Source organism: Plectropomus leopardus, chromosome 17 (assembly GCF_008729295.1).
Source record: "Plectropomus leopardus isolate mb chromosome 17, YSFRI_Pleo_2.0, whole genome shotgun sequence".
Classification (NCBI taxonomy): Eukaryota; Metazoa; Chordata; class Actinopteri; order Perciformes; family Serranidae; genus Plectropomus; species Plectropomus leopardus.
Window position 1 is genome coordinate 24903170 of NC_056479.1, and position 24248 is coordinate 24927417.

General features: G+C 40.3%; 1 protein-coding gene across 2 annotated transcripts in view; it reads left to right on the top strand.

Moving 5' to 3' along the window:
• The first annotated feature begins 1155 nt into the window (after window positions 1–1155).
• arhgdig (Rho GDP dissociation inhibitor (GDI) gamma) overlaps window positions 1156–24248 on the top strand; it is a 35457-nt gene continuing 12364 nt past the window's right edge. The window contains exons 1-3 of one of the 2 annotated variants that reach the window (XM_042505865.1): window positions 1156–1233; window positions 18753–18926; window positions 20259–20342. In XM_042505865.1, the coding sequence (XP_042361799.1) occupies window positions 18758–18926; window positions 20259–20342 (253 nt within the window). In that variant the 5' untranslated portion in view covers window positions 1156–1233; window positions 18753–18757. Of the gene's footprint in view, window positions 1234–6561; window positions 6852–18752; window positions 18927–20258; window positions 20343–24248 lie in introns of those variants that run through there. The other variant, XM_042505864.1, reaches the window with a different exon arrangement.

The window sequence follows — 24248 nt, forward strand, 5'->3', positions numbered from 1 at the left end:
ACTAGATGTCAGAAAAAGTCCAGATAAAGACATGCTGATTAGACGGAGCACGCTAAGTTACTTCAGTGACAAAATATATGCATGTTTAGATTTTACATGCATGATTTTCAGCTTATATTGTTTTTAAGTGGCAGTCCATTAATGTTTTAATGTGGAGACTCATGCACGCATTCACACACTATAAAAAAATCCACCTAACACCTTCTCTAAAGCTCACTTATTGACATGTTTTTGTTAAATCTGTGCTTTGACTTTATTGGCTGAAGCTGCATAATGTTTCAGTAGCTTTTGTTTTGAAGTAAGTCTATTTATATAAAGGACAGAGAAATTACCCTTTTGTGGTATTAGTACACAATCAGCTAAAAAGAAACATTAAGGACAGTCTGACTGCCGCTGAGCCTTTTAAGCGGCCTGATATTTATGGACAAGCTGCTGTTAAGATGTTAGGTAATGGACACAACTGTCAGGTATTGAACCAGTGCAGGACATCAGCGTTACACAACAGAATGACTCCTCCAGTCTCCGAGGAAGCCCTGAGGATGAGTTAGCTTCGTTATGAGGTTTAAATTCTGCTGAAGACGCAGAATGCATTGATGAAGCCTTTTGTCTTTTGTTACATTCCTGCCCTGAAAACAAAAAAGTTAAGTTGCATTTAAAAAATGCAGCAGGAAAAGCAAAGGTTGTAGGTGTTACTAACACTGATGACAGCTCTGTAAACCAGTGTGACAGCATGGACCATACACAGACATAAAAAAATGAGCTTAAATAATAAATAAATGAGATCTTTTTAATATGTAATTATAATACTTAGAAATATAGTTTTCTGGACATTATTCCCTTGTTTTTTTTAATTTAATCCTTTCTTAAACTATTTTCAGGTCATTTTCTTGTAACTTTTCACTAATTTCTTGCAATTTGTGGCTCACTTCTTGCCAGGTTGCTCATTATTGTCTTTTCCCCATGTTTTTGAAAGAGAAATCAAATCAGATTGCTAAGGTATCAAATCATTTAACAAAGACAGGATTTTCTGTGACTTTTTTTAGGAACAAAATGAACAAATGTTTCCATTGTGTTTTTTACTGCAGTTATGATGAAACTGCCCTGAGGCCAGAGAGGGGAGGTCCAGCATTCAACTCTCATGTTTAAAAGTCTCCTGTCAGCGTGACGGCTGAGCTACGAGACCAGATCTTTGCTGCCAGAGCAACTTCTGAGAAGACTTTCTCATCTGACAAGGTAAAATTATTATATCATCATTATATCATCATATTAAAAGTTTGTTGACTTGTGCAGGAAATAAGTGACTTCCTCCGTATGTAGTAAAACATGCATGATATTATATATTATATGTGTGTGATGTAGTACAGTAAGCATTTCCAAACTATTTTCTAATTCCAGCTTCTCAAGTGTGAGAATTTGCTGCTTTTCTAACATTATAAAGTGAATATGACCAAACAAGCTATTTGAAGACCTCATCTTGAGATTTTGGATTTTGTGATGAGTATTTTCTGACACTGTAGACTTAAACGGTTAATTACTCAATCACAAAAAGCAACAAACATCACTGATAATAATTATTGGTTGCAGCCCTGATCCAGACATCTGTCACAATTTTCAATCTCAACCTCATGTTCCCCATTAACAGTCACCTCAGCTCCATGTTCCCTCAGTCCTTTGTTTCCTCAGTCTAAACCCTACGTTCTCCCAGCCTCATTTTTCCTACTACTATGTTGCATTTGTGTTGAGTGCGACTTTGTGTGTGAATGTGCACATTTTATCATGATATAGTCTGTTTTTGTGCCCCGTTATTGCTAATACAAGCCTCAGAAACGCCTCCTTTGCCTTTGATAAATTGAGTCATATACGTACACATAATGCTCACTCATCACCTGACAGAAAAAGCCTTTTACTCATTTTTCATCCCCTGACAAACTTGATTACCACCCCTGATCATCTCCATACTTATTCAATCATTCCTTGACAAACACCTTTTGTATGTATTCATTCATCGCTGGCCGGCAAATACCTTTACCACATTAAATTATTATTCATTCCCTCAGAGAATTAACGTCTGGGATATTCAGTCATTCTCCGTCTGACTAAATCAGGCGGTTATGGTTGAATGGGCTGCAAATGAGACGCGTTATTCTTTCTACACTAAGCAGAGATAAATGCTCCCCACCCAATACGCTGCTGGAAAACCATTTAGACACTTTTTATGCATGCAGACCCAATGTATAGCTTACATACTGTGAGTGTGTGTGTGGGTGTGTGTGAGAAAGCAATTACCAGACCTCATGTACCTACAGCTTAATGGAATAACTTGCCAAATCAATGCAGATTACACTTGCAAATCCATGTGATATCAGTCCGTGAATTCAATTTGAGGTGTGTTACTGTACGATAATTGTTTTTCTTCGGCCGTCAGCAGCACCCCTGCAGCTTTTTGGGATGACGAGCGACCTTCTCTTCAAAATAACTTTTGACTGTGAATTTTAGAAACAGCAATATAGATACAGTAGCAAAGATTATTTGTCTTTCTGGTACCCAGGAATAAGTAATAATGAGAAGAAAACAGGAACTTTAAATTAACAAGGTATTTGTGGTTTTAGAAGACTCCCACATATAAGGGGCTTACCTTTCCATTATTGCTCGCATCATACTCCTACGTCACCTTTTATTGGAAATAATGACTGCTAGTTTGGGGGCTTCAATAGAAATAAACCTGCTAATGTTTTGAACATCCATCGCCATGCGTCTTTGAATGTTATCGTGAGAGGAGAAGTCGCATAACATCACTCAATGGAAACACAGTCATCTCACAATTGTGTTTAATCGACATTTGGAAAACACGGCTTAACTTTTGCACAAATCTGTAATGGAAACCAGTCTAGCGAACAAGCGTATTTCCCTAAATGTCGTCTTTATTTTTGCATATATTTATGTTTAACTGAGTAAACTCAATTTAATAAATTATCTGCTGTTGACATTTTGCTAAGTCTTTGTTCGATGAGTGATGGACTTGTTGGACTTGATGGACTTGTTCAGTTGAGGGGAGAGCTATTGACTTCATGTTATCATGACATTACCTCAGCACAGCCGGTCCTCGGCTGCTGCCTGCAGAGCTTTTTATCAGGTTCTTCCTGTTTGAATAAAAAATGTGGGTCTGCGTGTTTAAACCCTGGAGGGGCTCCTAACGCAGAGACTCTCTTTATGACACCATCCTTGTTCAAGCACACATTTTTATAGATGCCACTCATCCCACCGGGGACCACTGCTGCTGATGATTTATATTTCCATAAAGCAATATGAATATAATGGGTTTATAGCACAGCTTGCTTTAGGACAGACAGGAGAGAGACCCACTGCTGCTGACACTGACAGGGTGATTGGTCGGGCAGGGCGACGATATTAAATCAGATTTTACTGCCGTTTACCATTTTAGGATGATGGATTTGTACAGTGAGGCTTAAAGGGATAGTTCAGAATTTTTTAAGTGGTGTCAGTAGATGGCTGTCGGCGCACTCCCAGATTGCAAAAACAGGGGTGCACACTATATTTCAAACATTTTCACTGCTTTACCATTGTGATGGAGCTGAAGCCGTCACATCCAGATATGCTTTCTTGAAGCCACTACACTCCTTTGACAAAAAGAGTAGTTTTACCTCACAGAAAACATTAGTTGCTGGTCTACTGCTGCCTCGATGGGTTGTTGTCCGTGCCAATTATTCATCCTACTATAAAATTAAGAAAACTCCTTTTTCTCCTCGATGGGTTGCCCAATCGATCTAAAATGGCATGTGGACACTGAAAATTGTCACATGTGGGGACTGATGAAACCCTTTGTCTCCTTCACTCACTACCCGTGCCCGTTTTTTTATAAAAATACTTCACATATAATGTTGGTCTGCTTCTTCTTCTGACAGCGCCACTCTGCCATTGTAACACACACTGTGGTCAAAGGTGGAGTTGCAGCTTGAATGACAAAAATAAAGCGCAATTCTTTCATTTTTTGTTGCTACAAAGCAGATTTCTTTTAGCCTGTTTATTTGCATTTTTGGCAAAATCTGCACCAACATATAGGTCTGTGGTCTGCACGAGGTTGTGCTGTGCACATTCCCTAAAGTCTGAATGCAGTTACGTTGTACATTTCCGTGGATATGGACTAGTAGGTTTATATTTTAGACATTTGCTTGGGCTCTGCCTTTTAACTTTCAGCTCAGTGTGTAAACTCTCCCAACAATAGTCAGCTGGGAATGTCCCAGTTTGTGCAAAATGTGATAGGATGTTACACATACTGGAAGTGTGCAAATTAAATGCTCTAACTTGTATATTTTCATCTCCTCTTGTAAAATACACTCATAGATGCTTGACGTGATGCCACTAGGGTCACTATTTGGAGCCAAGAAATTAGAAATAAGTGCCAATGTATATCATATTTCGTTACTTAAAGTTGTTTTCCCAAGAAACCTAGAGAGACTGTAGGAGAAGAATCTAAAACGTCAGTGTTGAACCACAGCTGCTATCTATTATTCAATGAATGACCTATATTGACCCATATACAGTGGTGTAGCTCTCTCGCTCACACCTATAAGTTTTCTGTCTGTTTCAATATGAGCTCACTGTTCTTTGCTGGCAGGAAGACAAACTATCGCCAAATTGAGTCTGTATCAAGACACAGCCTCTGCTCCGTCTCTCCTCTCGCTCTGTATTTTTATCTCACTTCCTTCCTCGCTAATTTTCATTTTCTTTCTGACCACATGAGCCGACGTCCCTCATTTATCAAACTAGCCTGTTTCACTAATGTCAGTCAGTTCCTCCAGTTGAAACATTAATTGTAATGTGGCAAAACAAATCTGGGTCAGTTTCATGTAAAAAAAAAAACAACAAAATAAAAAACCTATTATTTTCGTGACACTGCTTGTCTCATCGGGGCTGCTGCTGGCTGACGTAAAAACACGGAGCCAGTGTTTGGTTTGTCTGTTCTGGGCTACGGTAGACACATGGCAGTGCTACATGATGATAACCTGCTTATAAATGGCTCATACTACGGCAGCGAAAACACAATTCTTATTTTCTGGTGATTATAATAATAATAATAATAATGGATTTTATTTGTAATGCACTTTATATTTGAAACATATCTCAAAGTGCTACATGATAAAATAATTAGAATTAAAACTGATAAAAAAACAACGAAAATAACAGATAAAAAACGATCAAAAATAAAAGCATATTAAAAGTCATAAATAGGAGCTAAACACACCAAAGAAAGCATATTTATTATATTATATCCCCTTTCTAACAATATATCCCCCTAAATCTTACACACTAGACCTTTAAGTCAAGTATTATAAGCGCATTTTTCAGGTTTTTGACTACATACTGAATCCATACCACCAAAATTGTATTAATGAAAGCAAATGTATATATGTGACTGTAACGTAACACCATGCTGAGGTTTCCTGGAGTCTTAGAGAGTGAGGGACAGAGGAAGAGAAAAGTTGTCTCACATAACATGTTACACGACAGCTTCACAACCTGTGAGTGACAGATTAACAAGGTGTGTGTGTGTGTGAAAGGGAGTGTGTCTGATTGTCAAGTGGGGAGAAGCAGCCCCTTTTGTATTCTACTGAGAAAGAGAGGTAAAAAAGACTGAGTGGAGAAAAAAAAGATGAGAGTCATGATTGAAGCATACTGCTGACAGGGTGTGGTCAGTAAAGACAGAGGGAGATAAAGAAGAAGATGAAGGGGGTGGGAGGAGGATGGGGAGGGGGGATAAGATAAATAGAGAGACACGGAGAGAGATGGCGTGACACAGTGATGAATGGCTGGAGGAGAGAGTGGACACCGCATGTGAATTTGTGTAAGTGATGAAAAATGAAGAGGAAAATAAAAGCATGAAAGAGTTGGGGGTGGGGGGGTCGGTGGGGGGGGTGCGTGAGAAGAAGGAGGGGAGGCATGGAAGCGTGAATTGGGGGAGGGAGGGGGGTAAAGGATGAGCTCATTGCAGTCTCTGGGCTGATGACACGAGGAGGAAGGATGCAGGGGGGGAGGAGGAGGAGGAGGAGGGGAGGGGTTTCGCTGCTCGTCTGCGAATCGATAGCCAGCGTCTGAGTAACACACACACACACACACACACACACACACACACACACACACACACACACACACATACACAGACACACACACACACACACACACACACACACACACACACACACATACATGCTGCTGCAGACAGATCTGCCGGCTGAAGCAGCCACCGTCAGCTCCCGGCATCCTCGCTGCTGCTGCTGCTGCTGCTGCTGCTGCTGCAACATCAACACAAAAAAACCAAACAGTTTTAGCCTTTAGATTTCTTTCTGTTTTTGAGGTCTGACAGAGAAGAAGTGTAGAAAGCCGGCTGCCTCTTGCTGCTTCTCCCTCCTCGCTCTCTCACTCCCCACCCCCCTCTCTCTCTCTCTCTCGCTCACACACATCCCCATCACATCCACACCCACACCCAAGGATACCCTCCCTGCCTCTCAGCCTCTCTCACGCCCAGCTTTTTTTCCTTCTCAACAACATTTTTTTTTTATTATTTCCTCCCGGGAGGAGATGCTCGTCTGACCCCCACCACCTCCTCCGCCTCCGCGTTTGCCTTCCAATCCAAGACTTTTGTGGATGGTCTCTTCTTTAACCCATCCTTGTTCTGCTACTTTGTTGCTACCTGTGGAGGTTTCCCCGGTTTTCTCTCTTGCCAGCCGTCGCACAGAGTGCAGCCCCGCAGAGAGGCACCATGCTGGGATTGGACGTGTGTGAGTTTGGGGGTCAGGTGCTGGAGCTGCTGTGGTTAACTATGTGCTACAGAGGTGAGGCGATGGAGGAGTGTGTGTGTGTGAGTGTGTGTGTGTGTGTGTGAGTGTGTGTGTGTGCATGCACTAGTGAATTGGTATAACTTCACTTATACAAGTTATTATACTGTGCATGAGTGATCTATTTTATAGTGTATAAATTAAGCCAAAATATAGAAAAAAATCATAATCATGGGCATGTGTGTTTGTCTTTATGCATGTTCTTCTGTGTATGTGCTTGTGTGTGTGTGTGTTTGTGTGTGTGTGTGTGCCATATGTCTCTATCCTGGCGGGTGTGGACATTTTTATGTCTAACATGAAGCGCTGCCAAGACAAGCCAAAGGTGGCAGATCAATAGCTATCGATCACATCCTACACTATCTCCTGTACGTGTGTGTGTGCGTGCGTGCATGTGTGTGTGGGTGACTGCATGTGTGCTGCCGGCTTTTGTAATTATGTTTCTGCTCACATACATGCACACACACGCAAAAGGGTGTGTGTTCATGAGAAATACTAGCGGAGGGAGCAGCTCTCTGTGTGTGTGTGTGTGTGTGTGTGTGTGTGTGTGTGTGTGTGTGTGTGTGTGTGTGTGTGTGTGTGTGTGTGTGTGTGTGTGTGTGTGTGTGATGACACAGCGTATGTCAAATGATGGCACCATTGTCTGCTGTTAATTTGTAATACACCCACACACACACAAACACACAAACACACACACACACACACACAAACACACAAACACACACACGCAAAAGGGTGTGTGTTCATGAGAAATACTAGCGGAGGGAGCAGCTCTCTGTGTGTGTGTGTGTGTGTGTGTGTGTGTGTGTGTGTGTGTGTGTTCACTTCACTGCAGTGCTGAGCAGTTACAGATGGTGGAACAGTCTTGGGGTTTCCCTTCACAAAGGTGTGTATGTAAGAGTGTGTGTTTTCTGAGATGAAGATAAAAAGGCAAAAAGGGAAAGCGAGTGAAGTAATTTGAAAAGAGAGATTCAGAAGGAGAGAGAGAGGGAGAGGAAACCACAGTGACAATTACGAGAGAAGAAACAGGAGAAAATGAGAGATCATGTTCAAACGAAGGTCTCCAAAGTGGAAGCGAAATGTGATTTAAGATCTAAGGCGGCCGTGAATAATCTGTTCCATTAACTGTGTGAATTTCAAACAGCGATTTGAATTGATCGCTCAGCTCCAGTCAGGATCCAGAGAGTCACCGACAGTAGATATTCACGTCAGCCGATTTCAGTCCCAACTCCCTGAACTTCAACCATTTCTAATTTCTTAAAACATCTCAAAGAACCACATTTGAACCATCAAATCATTCAATGGGTGATCACTCCGAATATGTCATGACAAAAAAAAAAATCTGCTCTTTTTGCATCATTTCATCATGGTCAGAAACAAAAAACAGCTTCAAGCAGTTGCACACAGGGAATTAAAGAAGTGTGTGAGATTTAGGTATATTCAGTGGCATCTAGTGGTGAAGGTTGCAACCAGTGGAAACTTGTCCTGGTCAGAATTCCTTCAGTGTATATTTGGTTAGTAGGTTTTCACTGGGTGCCAAGTTATCCGCAAAGGTCTCTTCCTCTCCAAAACAAATGAAACAGGCAATTTAAACCAATGAAAACACTGAATAAAGCAGTTTTACCTTACAAGCCACTGTTTTTCCAGTGCTGTTTGGCATGTTGGATACAGGCCACTAGCACAGCACCAGCTACTGTGCTCATCCTTTTTCTCCTGATTCAAGATCCAGAAGTTCAAGAGGTTTTCACAGGGAGTCAGATAACCAGCCTGTTCTCATTCCCAACTTGTCAAATGCCGTCGCATGGTCAGTAATTTTGGGGTCAGACACTGACGCAAAAAGCCACCTTTCATGGATGATTAGCTGGTTGGCACCTTTTGCGGCAGTATGATAGTCAGTTTAAAACACTGCCAGTAACGACATAATACAAGGAGCTGGAAAGTCCCTTTAGGATGGGCAGGAAGAGAAGTGGGTGGGTCCGACAAACCCCAGACTTTCTCTCGGGAGCTTGCTGCACAAGAAAATAAACATAAATACAAGGTGTTTTACTGATATTTTAAGTTTATTTTGAAGAATACTGTTTGCATCTAAACAGGAAGAAACTGTACATCTCCTGTCAAAACAGCAGTGTGTTTTGAAAAGACCAAATGCATTTAACAGGCATAAATGAGACGCCGTCCTTGAATGTCAACAACAGATGCAGGAGGATACCTAGTGCATCATATGTAGATGTGACCAGCACTGACCAAGTGGCGATATTTGATGAGTTGAGATGAGACTTTGTTGCCAAAACAAACAAACCCAGTAATTTAAACTGGTAAAAACACTGAATACAGCAGTTCCATGGTTTAAAAAAAGTGTTTTTCTGATGCTCTTGTCATGAAGGAGCCGCTAACTACGATGGCTGGCGTGAAAACTTGAATGGGCCTATCTAGAGCCCGTGTTTGGTTTCATTCTGGGCTACTGTAGAAACATAGCAGTGCAACATTGCTGACTCCATGACAAGGACTAGACCCCAATGTAGATATGAACAGCTCATTCTACAGTAACAAAAAAATCTTATTTTCAGGTGATTATACACTAGAAAACATACTTGTTATATTATATTCCATTTCTGCCAATATATCCCCCGAAATCCTACACGCTGGACCTTTAAAGTGAATTTTGCCGCCTGTGCTGTTTTGCTGTGAATATATATGACACATCGAATCTTGTCAAGAACATTTGGCTGAGATTGAGTTTTGAAAAATGAGGAGGAGGAGGAGATTTTTGATGGCAACGTGGGAGGTGACTGAGTGGAAGATAAATGGCAGGAGTTGGGAGGTGAATGACGAAGCGAGGAGGAGGGAGGGCGAGAAACATCGAGGTAAAGAGGGTTTTTTTTGGAGAAGAGGAGAAAAAAGCAATGAGGAGGAGGGGAAGTTGTACAGAGAGGAGGAGGGAGATAAGTGGATAGAGGAGGATGAAGATGTGAGTAGGTGGAAGATGAGAAGGCGAGGAGGCAGGAGGAGAGGAGGAAGATGGGGTAAACACAAAAGGAAGGAAACAAAGGGAAAATGTTGGCGGTTGAGATCGACATGTTCTGTCAGCAGCTGTTACTAGGAAAGAAACTGAAGAAAGTGTGTGTGTGTGTGTGTGTGTGTGTGTGTGTGTGTGTGTGTGTGTTTGCGTATGTATGTGTGCGGGTGTGCGTGTGTGTGTGCGTGCGTGTGTGTGTGGCAGAGAGGGAGTGAGTGGGTGAGGCCCATGTGGCAGCACGCTCTTCATGAGCTGTCAATCAGCAAAGGCAGCGAGCAGCAAGCGTTCAAACAAGCTAATTGAAATCCCTCTTCTCTCCCTTATTTTTCTATCTTTCTATCTTCATTTCTATCCTTATTTTTCTATCTTTCTATCTTCATTTTCTCTCTAATCCTCCCTCACTTTTTACCTCACTTATTCCCTATTTATTTCTCTCTTTTTGTCTTCTTCTCCTCTTCCCTCCATCTCCCTCTGTCAGATTAAATAACCTCCATACCTCTCTCTCTAACCTCTCCTTCCTTCCCTCCTTACGTTCCCTCTCTCCTGTCCTTACCTGCTCACTCCTGCTGTCTTCGCACTCTCACTCCTGCCGTCAGATTGTCAGATGTGTTTAAGAAACTGTATCTACTCCTCATGTCATTCCTCCTCCCAATTTTTTCTGTCCCAGCAGTGATAAATGAGGTTGAGTGGGTGAGCAGACACATACGAGACCAATCAAGTCAGTCAATTAGACAACCTGCTGTCTCTACAGGGCTGACAGAGCAGCTGAGGACATATTACTGTGTGTGTGTGTGTGTGTGTCTCAGTGAGGAGGAGGTTGATTAAAGGGGCGAATTGCTGTCCATAGAGAGCTGTAGTGATGACGTCATGAGCGGGTTAGCCTCTGTTTCACCTGCTCCTGTAACTCGATGCAATCCCGGAGTCGATGTATAGATGTACAGTATTTAATCACATTTTTTTCCATACTGCATTAATACTGCACCATAAAATGCGAAGTGGTAAAACTGAACTGAATAACGAAAAAAAAAAAAGAAGCAATAAGAGTATTCAGATCAATCTCAAATTGAAAATAAGATGACACATTGAATTTCGATTTATTTCTGACTCGTTACAGTATGTTTGCTTCTTCTTTTGCTTAGTGATAAACCCACTGAAATGTTCATCTTTGACACTAAAATGTTGGCTTGCAATGATGAAACATAAGCCTCCCCATGCCAGAAAAGCTGTAGCAACAAAAAAATTAATTTAATTTAATTTAATTTTTTGCATATGAATGAATTCAACTATAACTTCCGTCACATATATTTACTGGTGGTCATTTCTTGGTGTTGAGTTTTTTTTTGTAATTTCTGTGCGACTAATTGCATAATAACAAAACCGCATGTGAAATGGATCACTGCAGCATTCAGCAGATGGATAATGGCGTTTTCAAACCGCAATAAAAGACATTTAAATGTGAGATGAAAAGCTGCATCATGCTACAATCACTATTGACAACTGCACCATTACGAGCAGAGCATATTTAATAGTGAAAGTGTCAGTTCTGCAGTTATACAATATGCCACAGAAGCTGTCATGAGCGTGTCATAAGACATCCTCGGTGTGTTGATATCACCAATAACAGCAGCTGGTATCATTTGTTTGTCATCGCGGCCTTTCATCAACACGGAAACATGAGGGAAATGAGATCTCAGTGATTTGCTGTTTAACATGATGAAGTGTCATGAGTATCTGCAGTGCTGACGGGGTGTCTGCAGCCTTACATGGAAATCTTGCAGGTGACATATTGATTCTGGTGGTGTTGTGGCGGAGAAGGCCACGCACTGACAGCAGCCTCAGAGATGGAGGTGAACCCTGCTGTATCATGGCCCGCTGCTGGGATGATATTATTTTGATCGGTCTTCTTTGACTGCCTTTTCCTTCACTGTGAGAAGGTCTTACTGGCTTTGCGGAGACCTGAAAGATCCCTTCTTATCTTCTGCTGCATGTGTGTTTTTTTATGTGTGTTTCAGTGTCCCAGCAGTCTCGTTATAGTATTAGAACGGAGCAGTGACAGCGGGCCTCGGAGGACTATAAAAAACAGCAAATCAACGCTTAGGGCAAAAACACACACATGCTAGACACACACAGTGAGAGAGAAGTGTTTTCCTGACACAGTGAACGGTTATCTGGGTTAAGGAAAGAGGAGGCAGACAGGGAACGATTATTTAAACAGATTAAGGCTGTTGAGGGAAAAAAAGCATTTGAATCTTGATTACTAATAATGCCCCATTTATGATGCAGTTTTTTAAATAGATGTCATAACAAGTGTGTGTGTTTTTTTTAAAATCCATTTCAACTTGATTTCATCCCTGCTTGTCACATTTTAACGTTTGAGCAGAATTCCTGTCATTATTATGATGCCGGAGTGTGTTGTATTTTGTGTTGTATCTTGATGCAGGGGCTCGGCAGTTAGGTTTTGGCTGCTTGGTTGGGCTCTGGAAAAGATCTTGTTCATGTTAGTCAACTCACTTGACAGCTGACTCTCAGGACTAATGACTGTCCGACAAGTGACCAACTATTGACTAACAACTCACTAATGAGCAACTAAAGACTCTCCTGACAGAATAATACTGACTTTTAGATCACTTTTCCACCCAAATTGTGTACGCAGGTGTTTTATACACGAGTAAAACTGCTAAAAATAGGTGATAGACTTTAAGAGCAGAGCTGTATAAATGGCTTTGCAGCAGACATACTGTATATGCCTTTCTGTGTGTTTTTTTTTCTTTTGGGTGTGTCACATTGAACATTATGGACAGGCTGGAGAACAGGTAAACATTAGTGAGCAGTATAGATGGAAGCCAGTGAAAACTTTACTCTGGTTACCTCTTTTTCTATATCTGTTACTTATTTTAGTGTCTTTTTTCAAACTCTGTGCCAACTACATTTGGGTCAGTGTTTGAGATCTGTTGGAGTGGAGACCGATAGTATATTGTGACGAAGCGTCCTGCATCTCGACAGTTAAGGAGCTCAAGGAGAAATTGCCGCATTCACCTGAATGCTGTCATCAATGCTGATCAGAGCTGGAGCGGATAAATACCCGTGAATACTGCAGAGTATTTTGACCCAGGTCTGAATGCTGATTGTTACCTTTCCAATTACATACAAAAGCCAGATGTTAGCTGTTTTTTTGTGCAGTGAAAAAGTGTGTTTAGCATTACACGGGACACAAACACCAGGTCAAGTCCTGTACTTGGCCGGCCTGACCTTTGCAGACTTTTTTGTGTCTTTATTGCATTCATTGCTCTGAATGTCAAATACTGATGCTGATGGGTTTACATAAAATTAAGTTGAAAACCCAGTGCATCTCATACAGACACCAAAGGGTGCATTGTGTCTGTTTCTGACACTGAGGGTCACTGCTGATTAAATAGCTCAGTGTGAAGGCTGGAAACAGCAAACCAGGCTCTGTCTTAAGATGAAAAAAATGTGCCAACCAGTTATGATAGATTTAGTCACAATCTGCATCCAGACATTTGTAAAAGTCTCACGTCAACACGGAACCAACAGAACAACATGTTCAGTGTGTGTGTGTTTCTGTTCAAACCTTGTCTACAGGAGCATACAGTGTGGTTGTCTGTGTGTTTTTGAGGTCTCGTGTGAGCAGTCCTCTCAAATCTGTCTTCCCCCTAAAGCCACCTCTCCTCTGCCAAGACAGCTTGCTGTGTTGGTTTTCACTAAACATGTTGGTTTAGTTTTAAATGTCAGCAGATGAACACTGAGTCTGTGTCTTGTAGTTGTACATACGGGCTGTGGATCCTCTGTCTTAGTGTAAAAGCTGTTCAAAAAATTGCTCTGCAAATGTAGTTTGAATTGGCAACTATGTTTTAACTCAGCATGCAATAGGTAAAAGTCTGAAAGATGTAAATTGATTTTATAGCTACAGACAAGAATATAAATCATTTTGCATGTAATAAAATAAGATCGACTGAATAAATTAACCCCAAGATTTTTTTTTTTACAGTTTTTTAGGCATTCACATGACACTGATAGGTGCCTAAAAATCCACATGAATAATAAATGCTCACTCAGTGGCGCAGCGATCAAGTCTTTTAGAGGTGACAAGGCTTGTATGTTTGTTTTCCAGTAGCATCCCTCCTCAGACTCATGTTCCTTCTCACTTTCTCTTGGGGGCAAAGAAAAAAAAATTCTCACCATTATTTTTTTAGCTTTTCTGTAACAACACAGAGCGCTGATTTACACTTGTAGCACATATTTTACAGCAGGCACGCGTGTAATGATGCAGAAGATGGTTTCAGAAGCTGCTGGGGTAATGAGGCAGTTTTATGGCCATCAAAGAAAATCCACCAGTTAATATCACATCACAGATGGGGGGCTGAACCAGTTGGAAGACCACTCACACACACACACACACACACACACACACACACACACACACATGCAAACACACTGCTGGCTTTTTGCTTGCTTGGTTCTAACACCAGATTCACACAATATGGAGGGTTTTAGCTGTGCATGTTTCAGCTTAAGACGGCTACTATTATGTTTGGGCAATAAGAGTAGTTGACGCCCCCCTGGTCTCCCCCAGAAAATTTTTGAAAAGTGTGTGACGTCTTTTTGGAGGATGAAACTTGTATCAGCTATCATTAGATCAGTATCAATAAATCAATATAGAATGTAGATAAATATGGGGATAAGTTAATAAATAGATATATAAATAAATACAGACATAAATAAGGCAGAGATAAGGACCTGCTACCTCATAAACATACTAAAAGAAAGAAAAAATGTAGCAATAAACACATACCAACAAAAATGAATGCAGAAATATATAAACATGGAAATAAATGAATACATGGATAAATAAGGGAATAAATGCAGAGGTTAGGACCTCCTACATCAGAAACATGTAGACATAAATAGATAAATAAATGTTATAAAAATGTTTTATTGTCCTGTTAAATTATTTTCCTTTATCAATTAATTTCCAAATGTATTTATTATTTTTAGCATGTATTTATGATTTTTATTCATTTGTTTCCATATTTATTTATTCCTGTATTTATTTACAATTTTTTCAATTTATTTCCACATTTCTTTGTTTATTTCAGTTTTGTTTTCTCCTAATGGGTCATAATTTGCATGTTGGTAATATTTGTATTTGTATACTTTTAAATAGTAACACAACAGTCAGTCTTTAGATCAGACTCATTGGTACAAACTTTGTATCTGATGAAACTAAAACTAAATTTACCTGGTTTAAACCATGGAGAAATTCTTACTACTATCACGTACTGCAACTTAAAAAAAAATCCATATTAAACACTCAGTTGCATCTCTGTGGGCCAAACCCTGCCTTTTAAAATAAATGTTAATTGATACGGTTCCTGTGACAGGTCAGCAGTCTGGAGATCAAAGAGGAGCTCTCAGATGTCAGAGCGGAAACTGGTTTTAACAGCAGCTCAAACACGTTTTACGCTGCAGTGTGCGTACATGTGTGCACATGCACGCTCCTGTGGGGGCGGGCTGCAGAGTTTGATATGTAGATACAGCTGGGTGAATCATTTATGAAGCCATGCATAGCCTACATATCGGACATACTATGGAGAGAAATGTGTGTGTGGATGGATAAAGGAGAAATCTGCACAAGATTTTTGAGTTAATATTTCATATTGTTTTCAGCTCATTTTGTGAATCAACTGGATCCGACACAAAGAGTGCGGATCCAGATCTTAAAACAACATTCTTTAATATTTCAAATATGCAGATTCAAGATGTTAATTTATGGCATTTTAGGTGTGAGTATTTAATCTCAGAATCAAAGATTTCTTTGCAATGTTGTGGAGGTCTCTCTCTCAAAGACAAAAGACAGCATTGAAAATGTGAAACCTCTCATCATCATCTCTACATCAATTTGCATTTCTTTTTTTTTTTTTACTGTAAACGAAGGAAACTTGTGCAGGGATAATGTCAATTAAGCAAGAAGTATTCAATGGTTTGGTAAAGGCAACAAAACTACTATACTACTCAACTAATATTGCAGATGTTGCTAAAAAACACCTGGCTTAGAGTGGCACAAATGTGGTGGGAAAGACAGTGAAAAAGATCATGGATGTTGCTAAAAAAAAACCTGGGTTTGAAGGGCACAGTCACTGGGTTAAGAAGAGGTTGGTGTTAAGGTTTAGGTCACAAAACTACTTCGTCATCGTAAGAAAAAGTTTGCAGATGTTGCAAAGATCCCCGCTCTCCTGGGTCAAAAGCAGGTGTTAGTTGGACCCTTCAAACTCCACTGTCACCCACAGTGGACTTCTATACATGTCTGTTGCTCTGAGCGTTTAATAATGATGAGTATTGGTTTATAGTAAAGCTGGTGCCCAGGCATCATTATAGTGATGCCCAAGACGCTGTCAAAGCGGCGTGGTTTTGATGCTCTGGGAGTGAGACCAGGCTGAAAAATTTTAAAATATTAAAGTATTATACAAAGCTTGTTTTATATTTTAAAAAAACAAAACATCCCTGTAAAAATTCACTTAGGTTGATTACCGATGGAAAACTACAACCAAGAGATTATATACATATAATACATATACAGTATATACATTTAAGGAGGAAAGAAGGAAAAGTGTGTGTGTGAGTGTGTGTGTGTGTGTGTGTGTGTGTGTGTGTGTGTGTGATGTACTAAATCTGATAAACCATGAATCTCTCTTGCTGCAAACAAAACCAAATGCTCCACTGTGTATATTAAGTCCTATAAAACGGATCCACAGCAAAGGTGATGTCACCGTGTAGTGGGTCATAACGTCCATTTGATTTTCACTAATGTTTACAGAATCCGTAACTCTGTTTGACTGTGCATTTATATGGTGTTGGGTGGGTATGTTTGTGACTTAAGTTTGTGTTTGTGTGTGGTGTGTGTGTGTGTGTGTGTGTGTGTGTGTATGTGTACTCTGTGCCATCCAATTACCTCAACACACAGCTCTGGGCTGATGTACACTGAGCCGCCTCATTATGAAGAGTAAAAACAGAACCAGAGGCTATTACACGAGGCTGTTACAGCACAATAAACAGATTTGCACGGCACAGTTTGTGTCTGTGTCCTGTTCTTCAGATAATTGGAGTCTAGAGGTATGCATTGTGCACTAGTGTCAGAGACCATGTAACATTATATAAAGTATCTTTGTGTGTGTGTGTGTGTGTGTGATGTTGATGAGGGAAGAACACTAAATAGGTAATTTATCTGTGTCTTCCACAACCTCCAAAAAAAGGACTTGCATGAGCGCTTTCTTATCTTAGCTCTTAAATTTATGGACAGCAAGTAACAGAGGAGCTTGAGTTCATTTATTATTTAGAATATGTTTTGGTCAGTTACAATATTGGTAATGCTAAACGTGCAATGGTGGAATGTACTGTACTCAAGCAGCCTACAAATATCAGGTACTTGCCTTACTTTACTTGAATATTTGCTTTCCATGCTCCACTACATTTCAGAGAAAAGTATTGTACTTTTTACTTCACTACATTTATCTAAAAGCTTTAGTTACTAGTTACACTACATGTTTTGCATAAAAACATTGGAAAACTAAAAAAAAGTTTGGTTTTATATTAAATTACCAAACAATTTGTACAAGTGCAGCTAAAATGGTAAATCAATTAGCCAGTTGACAGAAAATTTATTGCCAACTATTTTGATAAACTTTTTCTTTTTTTTCATAATTTTTAGTTTTTGGGTATTGATATATATATTTTTAACTTTAGATTTTTCAGACATTAATGCCATAAACTGAGGCACAAAGTGGTACTTGAAAATACATGATAATGCAGAAAATTAAGTGTTTGATGCTCAGAATTTTCTGGCAGGCCCCCAAACTTGTTATTTTAATTTATTATTATGTGTCGCCCTCAATGTTGAAATGAAGCCTAAATCTTTGTAAATGGGAGTCTGCGTTTTGCATTCTCTCTTTGGAAGAAATTTCTCCCCATTATTGTGATACAGGTTAAAAATGCTTGCTGTTCTGTCTTTAGAAATGGTTATTTTGTCGACCAGTTTTCATAAATCTGCCATGTTTTTTAGTGACTGTTTTGTCTGGTGAAATCCTTCCAGTCTACAAGTATTCACGCTCTGGAGGTCGGATGAGAGGGGGATGCTAAAATGAAATTTCAGCTTGCAGAACACATTATCGAATGTCTGTAAAATTCAATATCGAATCAAAATCCCTGATGAAATCAAACCCCGGATGGCTGGAGCTGGCCTACATAGAGTAATGTGCATCTTATCCCAGACAGTAAAGCAATCCTGCCTGTGCCGGTTGAGTTTTCAGTCACTGAAATATCACAGAAATATTGACTGCAGATGAGATCTGCTGCAAATACCATTTGCCTTTCCCTCTTTTTTTCATTTTCCAGGGTACAGTCAGAGAGAAGTCAGCTTTTATTTTTTTGTTTTTATCTTTTTCATAGTGTAATCAGAAGGCACTTATTATCTTTTTTAAATGTTCAATGAATTCAGATGGTAAGAAAACAGTTTTGAATTCAGACATTAAGCTATAAGCTATAAGTGCATGCTTTGTCAAACGGAAATTAGAGCAATAGATCAGAGTCAATTTATTTGCCATTTGCGGTAGAAACCACATCGGGTTTCAATGGTGCATTTTTTGCAATTAACAGTATGAATGTAACAATTGTGTTTACATAGTGTATTTTATTGTCGGAGCTGAGCTGGAAATTCAAAAGATTCAAAGATTAAACAGAAATAGTGGGCTTGCCAAAATACATGCCATATGCCTTAACATCGCCAAAAATATCAAAAAATAAAGAATGAAAAGCGCGTAAAATGGGCCAAACAGTCCCACAGGATTAATGGTCTCCTCTCTTCTCTCCGGCAGGTCTAATGGGTGACAAGAAGGATTTGTATTTGGAGGATGAAGAGGACGACAGAAACCTAAACTACGTTGCTCCGGTCCAGAAAACTTTGGAAGAGATTCAGCAACTGGACAAAGATGACGAGAGTTTGGTCAAGTACAAGCAGACCCTGCTGGGGACGACTCCCATGCTGGCAGGTGTGTGTGTGTGTGTTTGCTTACTGTTGAAGCGATGTGATAGAGGAGCTGGTGATACACCGTAGTATCCAATGTTACTGCAGCTTTAGTAAAACCATTCACTCAATATAACGACTTGGCGCATAGTTCCTCCTAGTCATCAACTTCTGATAACACATACACACACACCCACACCCACACCCACACACACACACACACACACACACACACACACACACACACACACACACACACACACACACACACACACACACACAGGACCAGACCTGCTTGCCTCAGCATCTCTAATCCAACAGCCGGCCCATGACAGCTGATATCAGTAGAATAGCTCCAACTCCCCCGCTGCTGTAACTCAACACCACCCCATCTACATCTTAGTAACATTGGAAACAGAAAGAATGTAATAAGAGAAAGGAAACGCAGAGAGGACTTTATTTTCAAACAGAGACTGTTTATTTTAGATCTGTCCATGCTGAATCCCGATGGCCAACACTACTGAAACTGAACGTTACCTTTTTTCTGCAGTTTTTGAAATGTTGATGGACTGTGTTACTTTAATTAATGAACAATTTTTAGCCATTTTTTTAACGGTTGTAGGAATTGTATTAGTCAGTCCACCACTTTGGTTCAGACTGAAATACATGAACAATTACATAGATTGCTATGATTTTTTTTTTCAGATAAACATGATTTCCAGATCCAAATCCTAATGACTTTATTTTTCCTTTTTTTCTTTTTTTTTTGAAGTTTTATTTACAGTCACAAAGATACAGGGATGACATACAGTTGTGGGAGGGTTTTGAGTCATTAATAACATTTGTGGTAGTAATAATAATGTAAATTATCAAATGGGCAGTCAGTAATACCTACATTTATACACACATATGTATACATACAGTATATGTATGCATATATACTTACTTACAAAGACACACACATAATTTTTTTTTTTTTTTTTTAAAGTTCCTCTTTTTCTGTAGCACAGTGATACACAGTGGCACAAAGCTCAACTTGACACTTAAAAGTTTTAACATCAACTTAAGCAATGGTTCCAGTATGCAACCTCCCACAAAACTACAATTTCTCACTGTGACATTTCAGTTTACTTATGGATTAAACAAATGTGCCTGACTGGCTATCCCCCCCTGCTTCCAGCCTTTATGCTTAGCTAAGCTAATCATCACCTGGTTCAATCTTCTGATATAATTCTGCAAGAAGGTGAATAAAGTAATTTTCCAAAATGCGTTACTATCCCTTTAATAGAATTATTAAAAAGCAAATTAAAAAAAAGAATGAATGCTTTTATAACCACTGACTGTTTTTTCTCACCAGACCCCAATGTGCCTAACGTCCAGGTGACCAGACTGACCCTGCTGTGTGACGATGCTCCGAAACAAATCACCATGGACCTGACAGGTGCTTCACTCTCATCACTCTTTTCTTTCTCTATCCAGCATCACTAGATGTGGATTTGTTTTGGTGCTGCTATACCCTCACACCCTCTATGGTGACACAAGTCCCTGACATGCTCCAGAGTGAGGCGCCTCGCCCCACATACTGCCTTTAGCGTGCAGTAAGACTGCAGTGGGTGGTCCGCGCTCCAGAGAGGAGAGACAGTTAAATGTTTGCTTAGTGGGCAGTATTGACGTCTTCCCCTGGGTGCAGGTGAAAGCGACATTCAGGGAAGGGGAGTGAGGTGTCTGTAAGTTTGTGTGTGTGTGTGTCGAATCAGACCTTATGTGTGTGTGTGTGTGTGTGTGTGTGTGTGTGTGTGTGTGTGTGTGTGTGGGTCTTTGTCTGTGTCTGCAGTGCATGGTAATCAGGTGGTCTCAAAGAGATTATGTCACTCAGAGGATAGAAGAGGATCGATCTGTGTGTGTGGGTTCACCTGTGTGTGTCAAGGTGTGTCACCATGACAACCGCTGCTGTGATTGAATGTGTATATAAGAATTAGTCAGTTGGATTAATGTAATGGCTGAGTACATCGTCTGTTTTTTTTTTTTTTTTTGGGTGGCTATTTTGCCAACAAGTGAGAGCTGCTGCTCAGCGAGCAGCCGAGAGAGACAGCAGGGAATCAGGGCTCAACATTTAGGGTCCCATATGATGCAAAATACACTTTTTCAATTTTCCAATGAAAATATGTGTCCCCAGCCTGTTAACAGAACCCCCGAAAATGAGAAAAGTGCATCTTCTCCCTGTCTTGTTTGCTCCTTTTTTCAAAAAATGTCTGGCTAGTTGCGAGCAGTTTTGCTCCCCTTGTGATGTAGAGAAGGGAATAGCCACCCCAGTTGACACCCCTCGTGCTTGGTGTCTGTGCCGTCTCCTGAATCCTTCTCTTCCTCTTCAGACTGTTTTCGACACACATAAATGCAACAGTAGCGAGGGCTTGATTTGTTTGGTTACATTTTGCTCTTACCACTACAGCAGTATAGATGGATGACGCACACCGATGATGGTTTTTTTTAATGTGAGTTGATGTCGAGGGACGTAGGTCGTAGCCTGTGATTCAGTAGTTGATGTCAGTGGACAGTCTGCAACATCAAACCTGATGTCGTACCCAATTTATTAGATCCACGTTGCTGAGCGTTGCTTGCACTAAACTCAAAAGATTGCAAAAGTCTCACAATCTGCAGGAGGCTTCAGGATTTCCCTGCCTGTCACATACACAGTTGCACAGTTGCACACAAAAGACACAATCACAGACTGCTGATAGGAAAGGTCACCTGGTTGCTAGGCAATGCTGACTTTGTACTACGCAGTTCCCTCTGATTCAAACACAGTGAGGGTATCGAGCAGCCTTTAATGTGCATGTTTCTCTGTGTAATGGAAGATCTGCTGAATTGCACAAAATGGAAAAAGCACAGCGCTGTTCTTCCACACCAGAAGGAGCTAATGCTTTCAGATCTGATCTCAATCATAGATGATGGAGGAAGTGAAAGGTGGATGAAAAAAATCAATTGAGTAATCTCAGCTTTGGCAATACAAATTTTAAACAGAAAAACTGGTTCTAACTGAGGGCGTGGCGTTTAAAGGGGCAGTCCACGGATTATATGCGTGAAGTTCATTTCACTCGTCACAAGGAGTACTTATCAGCCAATAAAAAAGAGTTGTATTTCGACTTCTGTGGCGCTGGAGGAACTTAGTATTGTGTGAAAAGATAACCCTGATGATGTCATAGTGATGTCAGCCTGCATTACAAACTGCAGATGGGGAGGTTTACCAGGCCAGGAGGATCTAATGAAAGATGTTACCCACCTGAATTATGGGAAATGCAGAATGCTGTGTTTTTGGAGTTTGACATATTCTAGTGACTTAAAGACATATGGATATCTTTGCGTCTGCTGCTAATTAGAATAAACAGCATATTTGTGGCCAATGCATGAGCTTGTGTGCACTTTGGCAGACAAAAAGTCTTCAGTGCAGTGTAGGAAATACTCTTTGACACTGTGGAGTTCTTTTAGAAAGACTTGATTTCACTGTTTCTAAATAACTGTGTGTGCAGTGTTGTTTATCTAGTGTCCATCCGACTGCTAAAAAAATGGAGAAATCTTATATGGTCCCTGGAAGCCGTTCAAATGAAGATTAGGTTTAGTTCAGATGGATGTGTGTGTTCATGTTTTCGAGCTAAAGAGAAAAAGAGAAATTGCTGAATGCTGCATGTGAGAAAAGCTTCTTTCATCATTAATCTACAGAATAAGCAGCGGCAGAGTAATAATCGGTCCTGCTGGTGTATCATGTTGCAGTTAGATAGCCGAGCCGGCACCAGGCTGGATGTGAAATGGACTTTCCATCGTTGGCTGAATGCATTAGAGACCTCATTATACGCTATAGGCTGTTACCAATGCAGCATGGTGCCCTAAGTGATGACGAGCATTTACTGCTCTGCATGTATGTGTGTTTATGTTGGAGAGAAAGAAAAAGTGGCAAAACAGGGGGGTGATACATTGCACTATGGTGGAGATGATTGCTCTGCACTTTGTAAGTGTAGCTGAGAAAAGAGATTCTCGCTCTAACTGCACGCTTCACCAGTTGTCCCATCAGAGACCTTTAACTTCTGCAAGGTTGTCTGGGTCCGTGTCAGCTTCTCAGTTCATAAGTGTTCCCATGTGCAGCAGGAGGTGTGAACTCTGTGAGTACATCCAGCAGCTGAGTCCCTGTCAGCGCTGACTACAACAGGACTCTGCTTTGTGATGTAGCAGTCCAGTCGCCGAGTCTGTAAAGCTGTAAAGGCGGCGAGTGGGTTAATGAGTTTCTGTGTCCGCTGTGATGACGTCTAACGTCCCCGACAAACACTGTAGTCCCATTTAGCCACTTGTTAGCAACCACCTTTTTAAAGACAAGTAAAACCTTGAAAGTTCAAAAAAATGGGTTTAAGCGGATGTATTTTATGTTGCAGAACAAAACATCTCAATATCTTTAGCCTGTGTCAACCACAGACCTTATTTAAGGCATTTTACCGAAAACCCATTCAAAAAACCTATAGACTTTAAGACAAGGAAACAGGAAGTGCTAAAAGGCTGACGGACTTCCGCGTTTTAGGACTTATTACTTCACCACTCTATAACCACTGAGAACACTCATTCAGTCAAGTCATAACAATCAAAGCGGGTGCTAATTATGTGACTGCTCATATTTTTCTTGCTTTAGATAATTGCACTGCCTCTTTCTGAGGTCATCACTTAATTTTTGCTTTAGATATCATCTTGTACATCACTACCTTTTTATTATTATCAGCGCTGCTAAACATTGCAGTCTCTTTGCCATTTCAGTTGTTGCTCGTGCTTAGATCAATGGCTTGTACATTGATCCATTGAAACATGAAAAATGCTGTTTTCCCCTCAGGCTGAGCTCGCAGCACACAAACATTTTTTATATGTCTCAGTGGATACAGCAATATGACTACCAGAGATAAGGATTCTCTGCCCAATGGAGCCACCCATGCAAAAATAATACGCACAATACTGTGACCTAGTTTGGCGAAGTGTAAGTTAAACGTCAAAGAAACGTAAACATTCTCTACGAAACGTGTGCTGTAAACCATCATTTCTGTTTGAGGTGATTTCTCTTTCATAGAATAGTATATGTCATCAATCTCCACCAAACTCACTTAATTTACATATAATTTATAGAAATCGTTAAGATGGCAACGAACTTATGTGAAACAAACGTAATTGTATTAAGCAATTATCTGGTCAACTAAGGCCAAGATAAAGACATTTTATTATACTGACTTAACTCAATTATGTAAAAACAACTCAACAGCTGGACCTGTGTTAGTCAGCTGTATTTAGTAATTAAACCATAGTTTCTACTTATTTGACT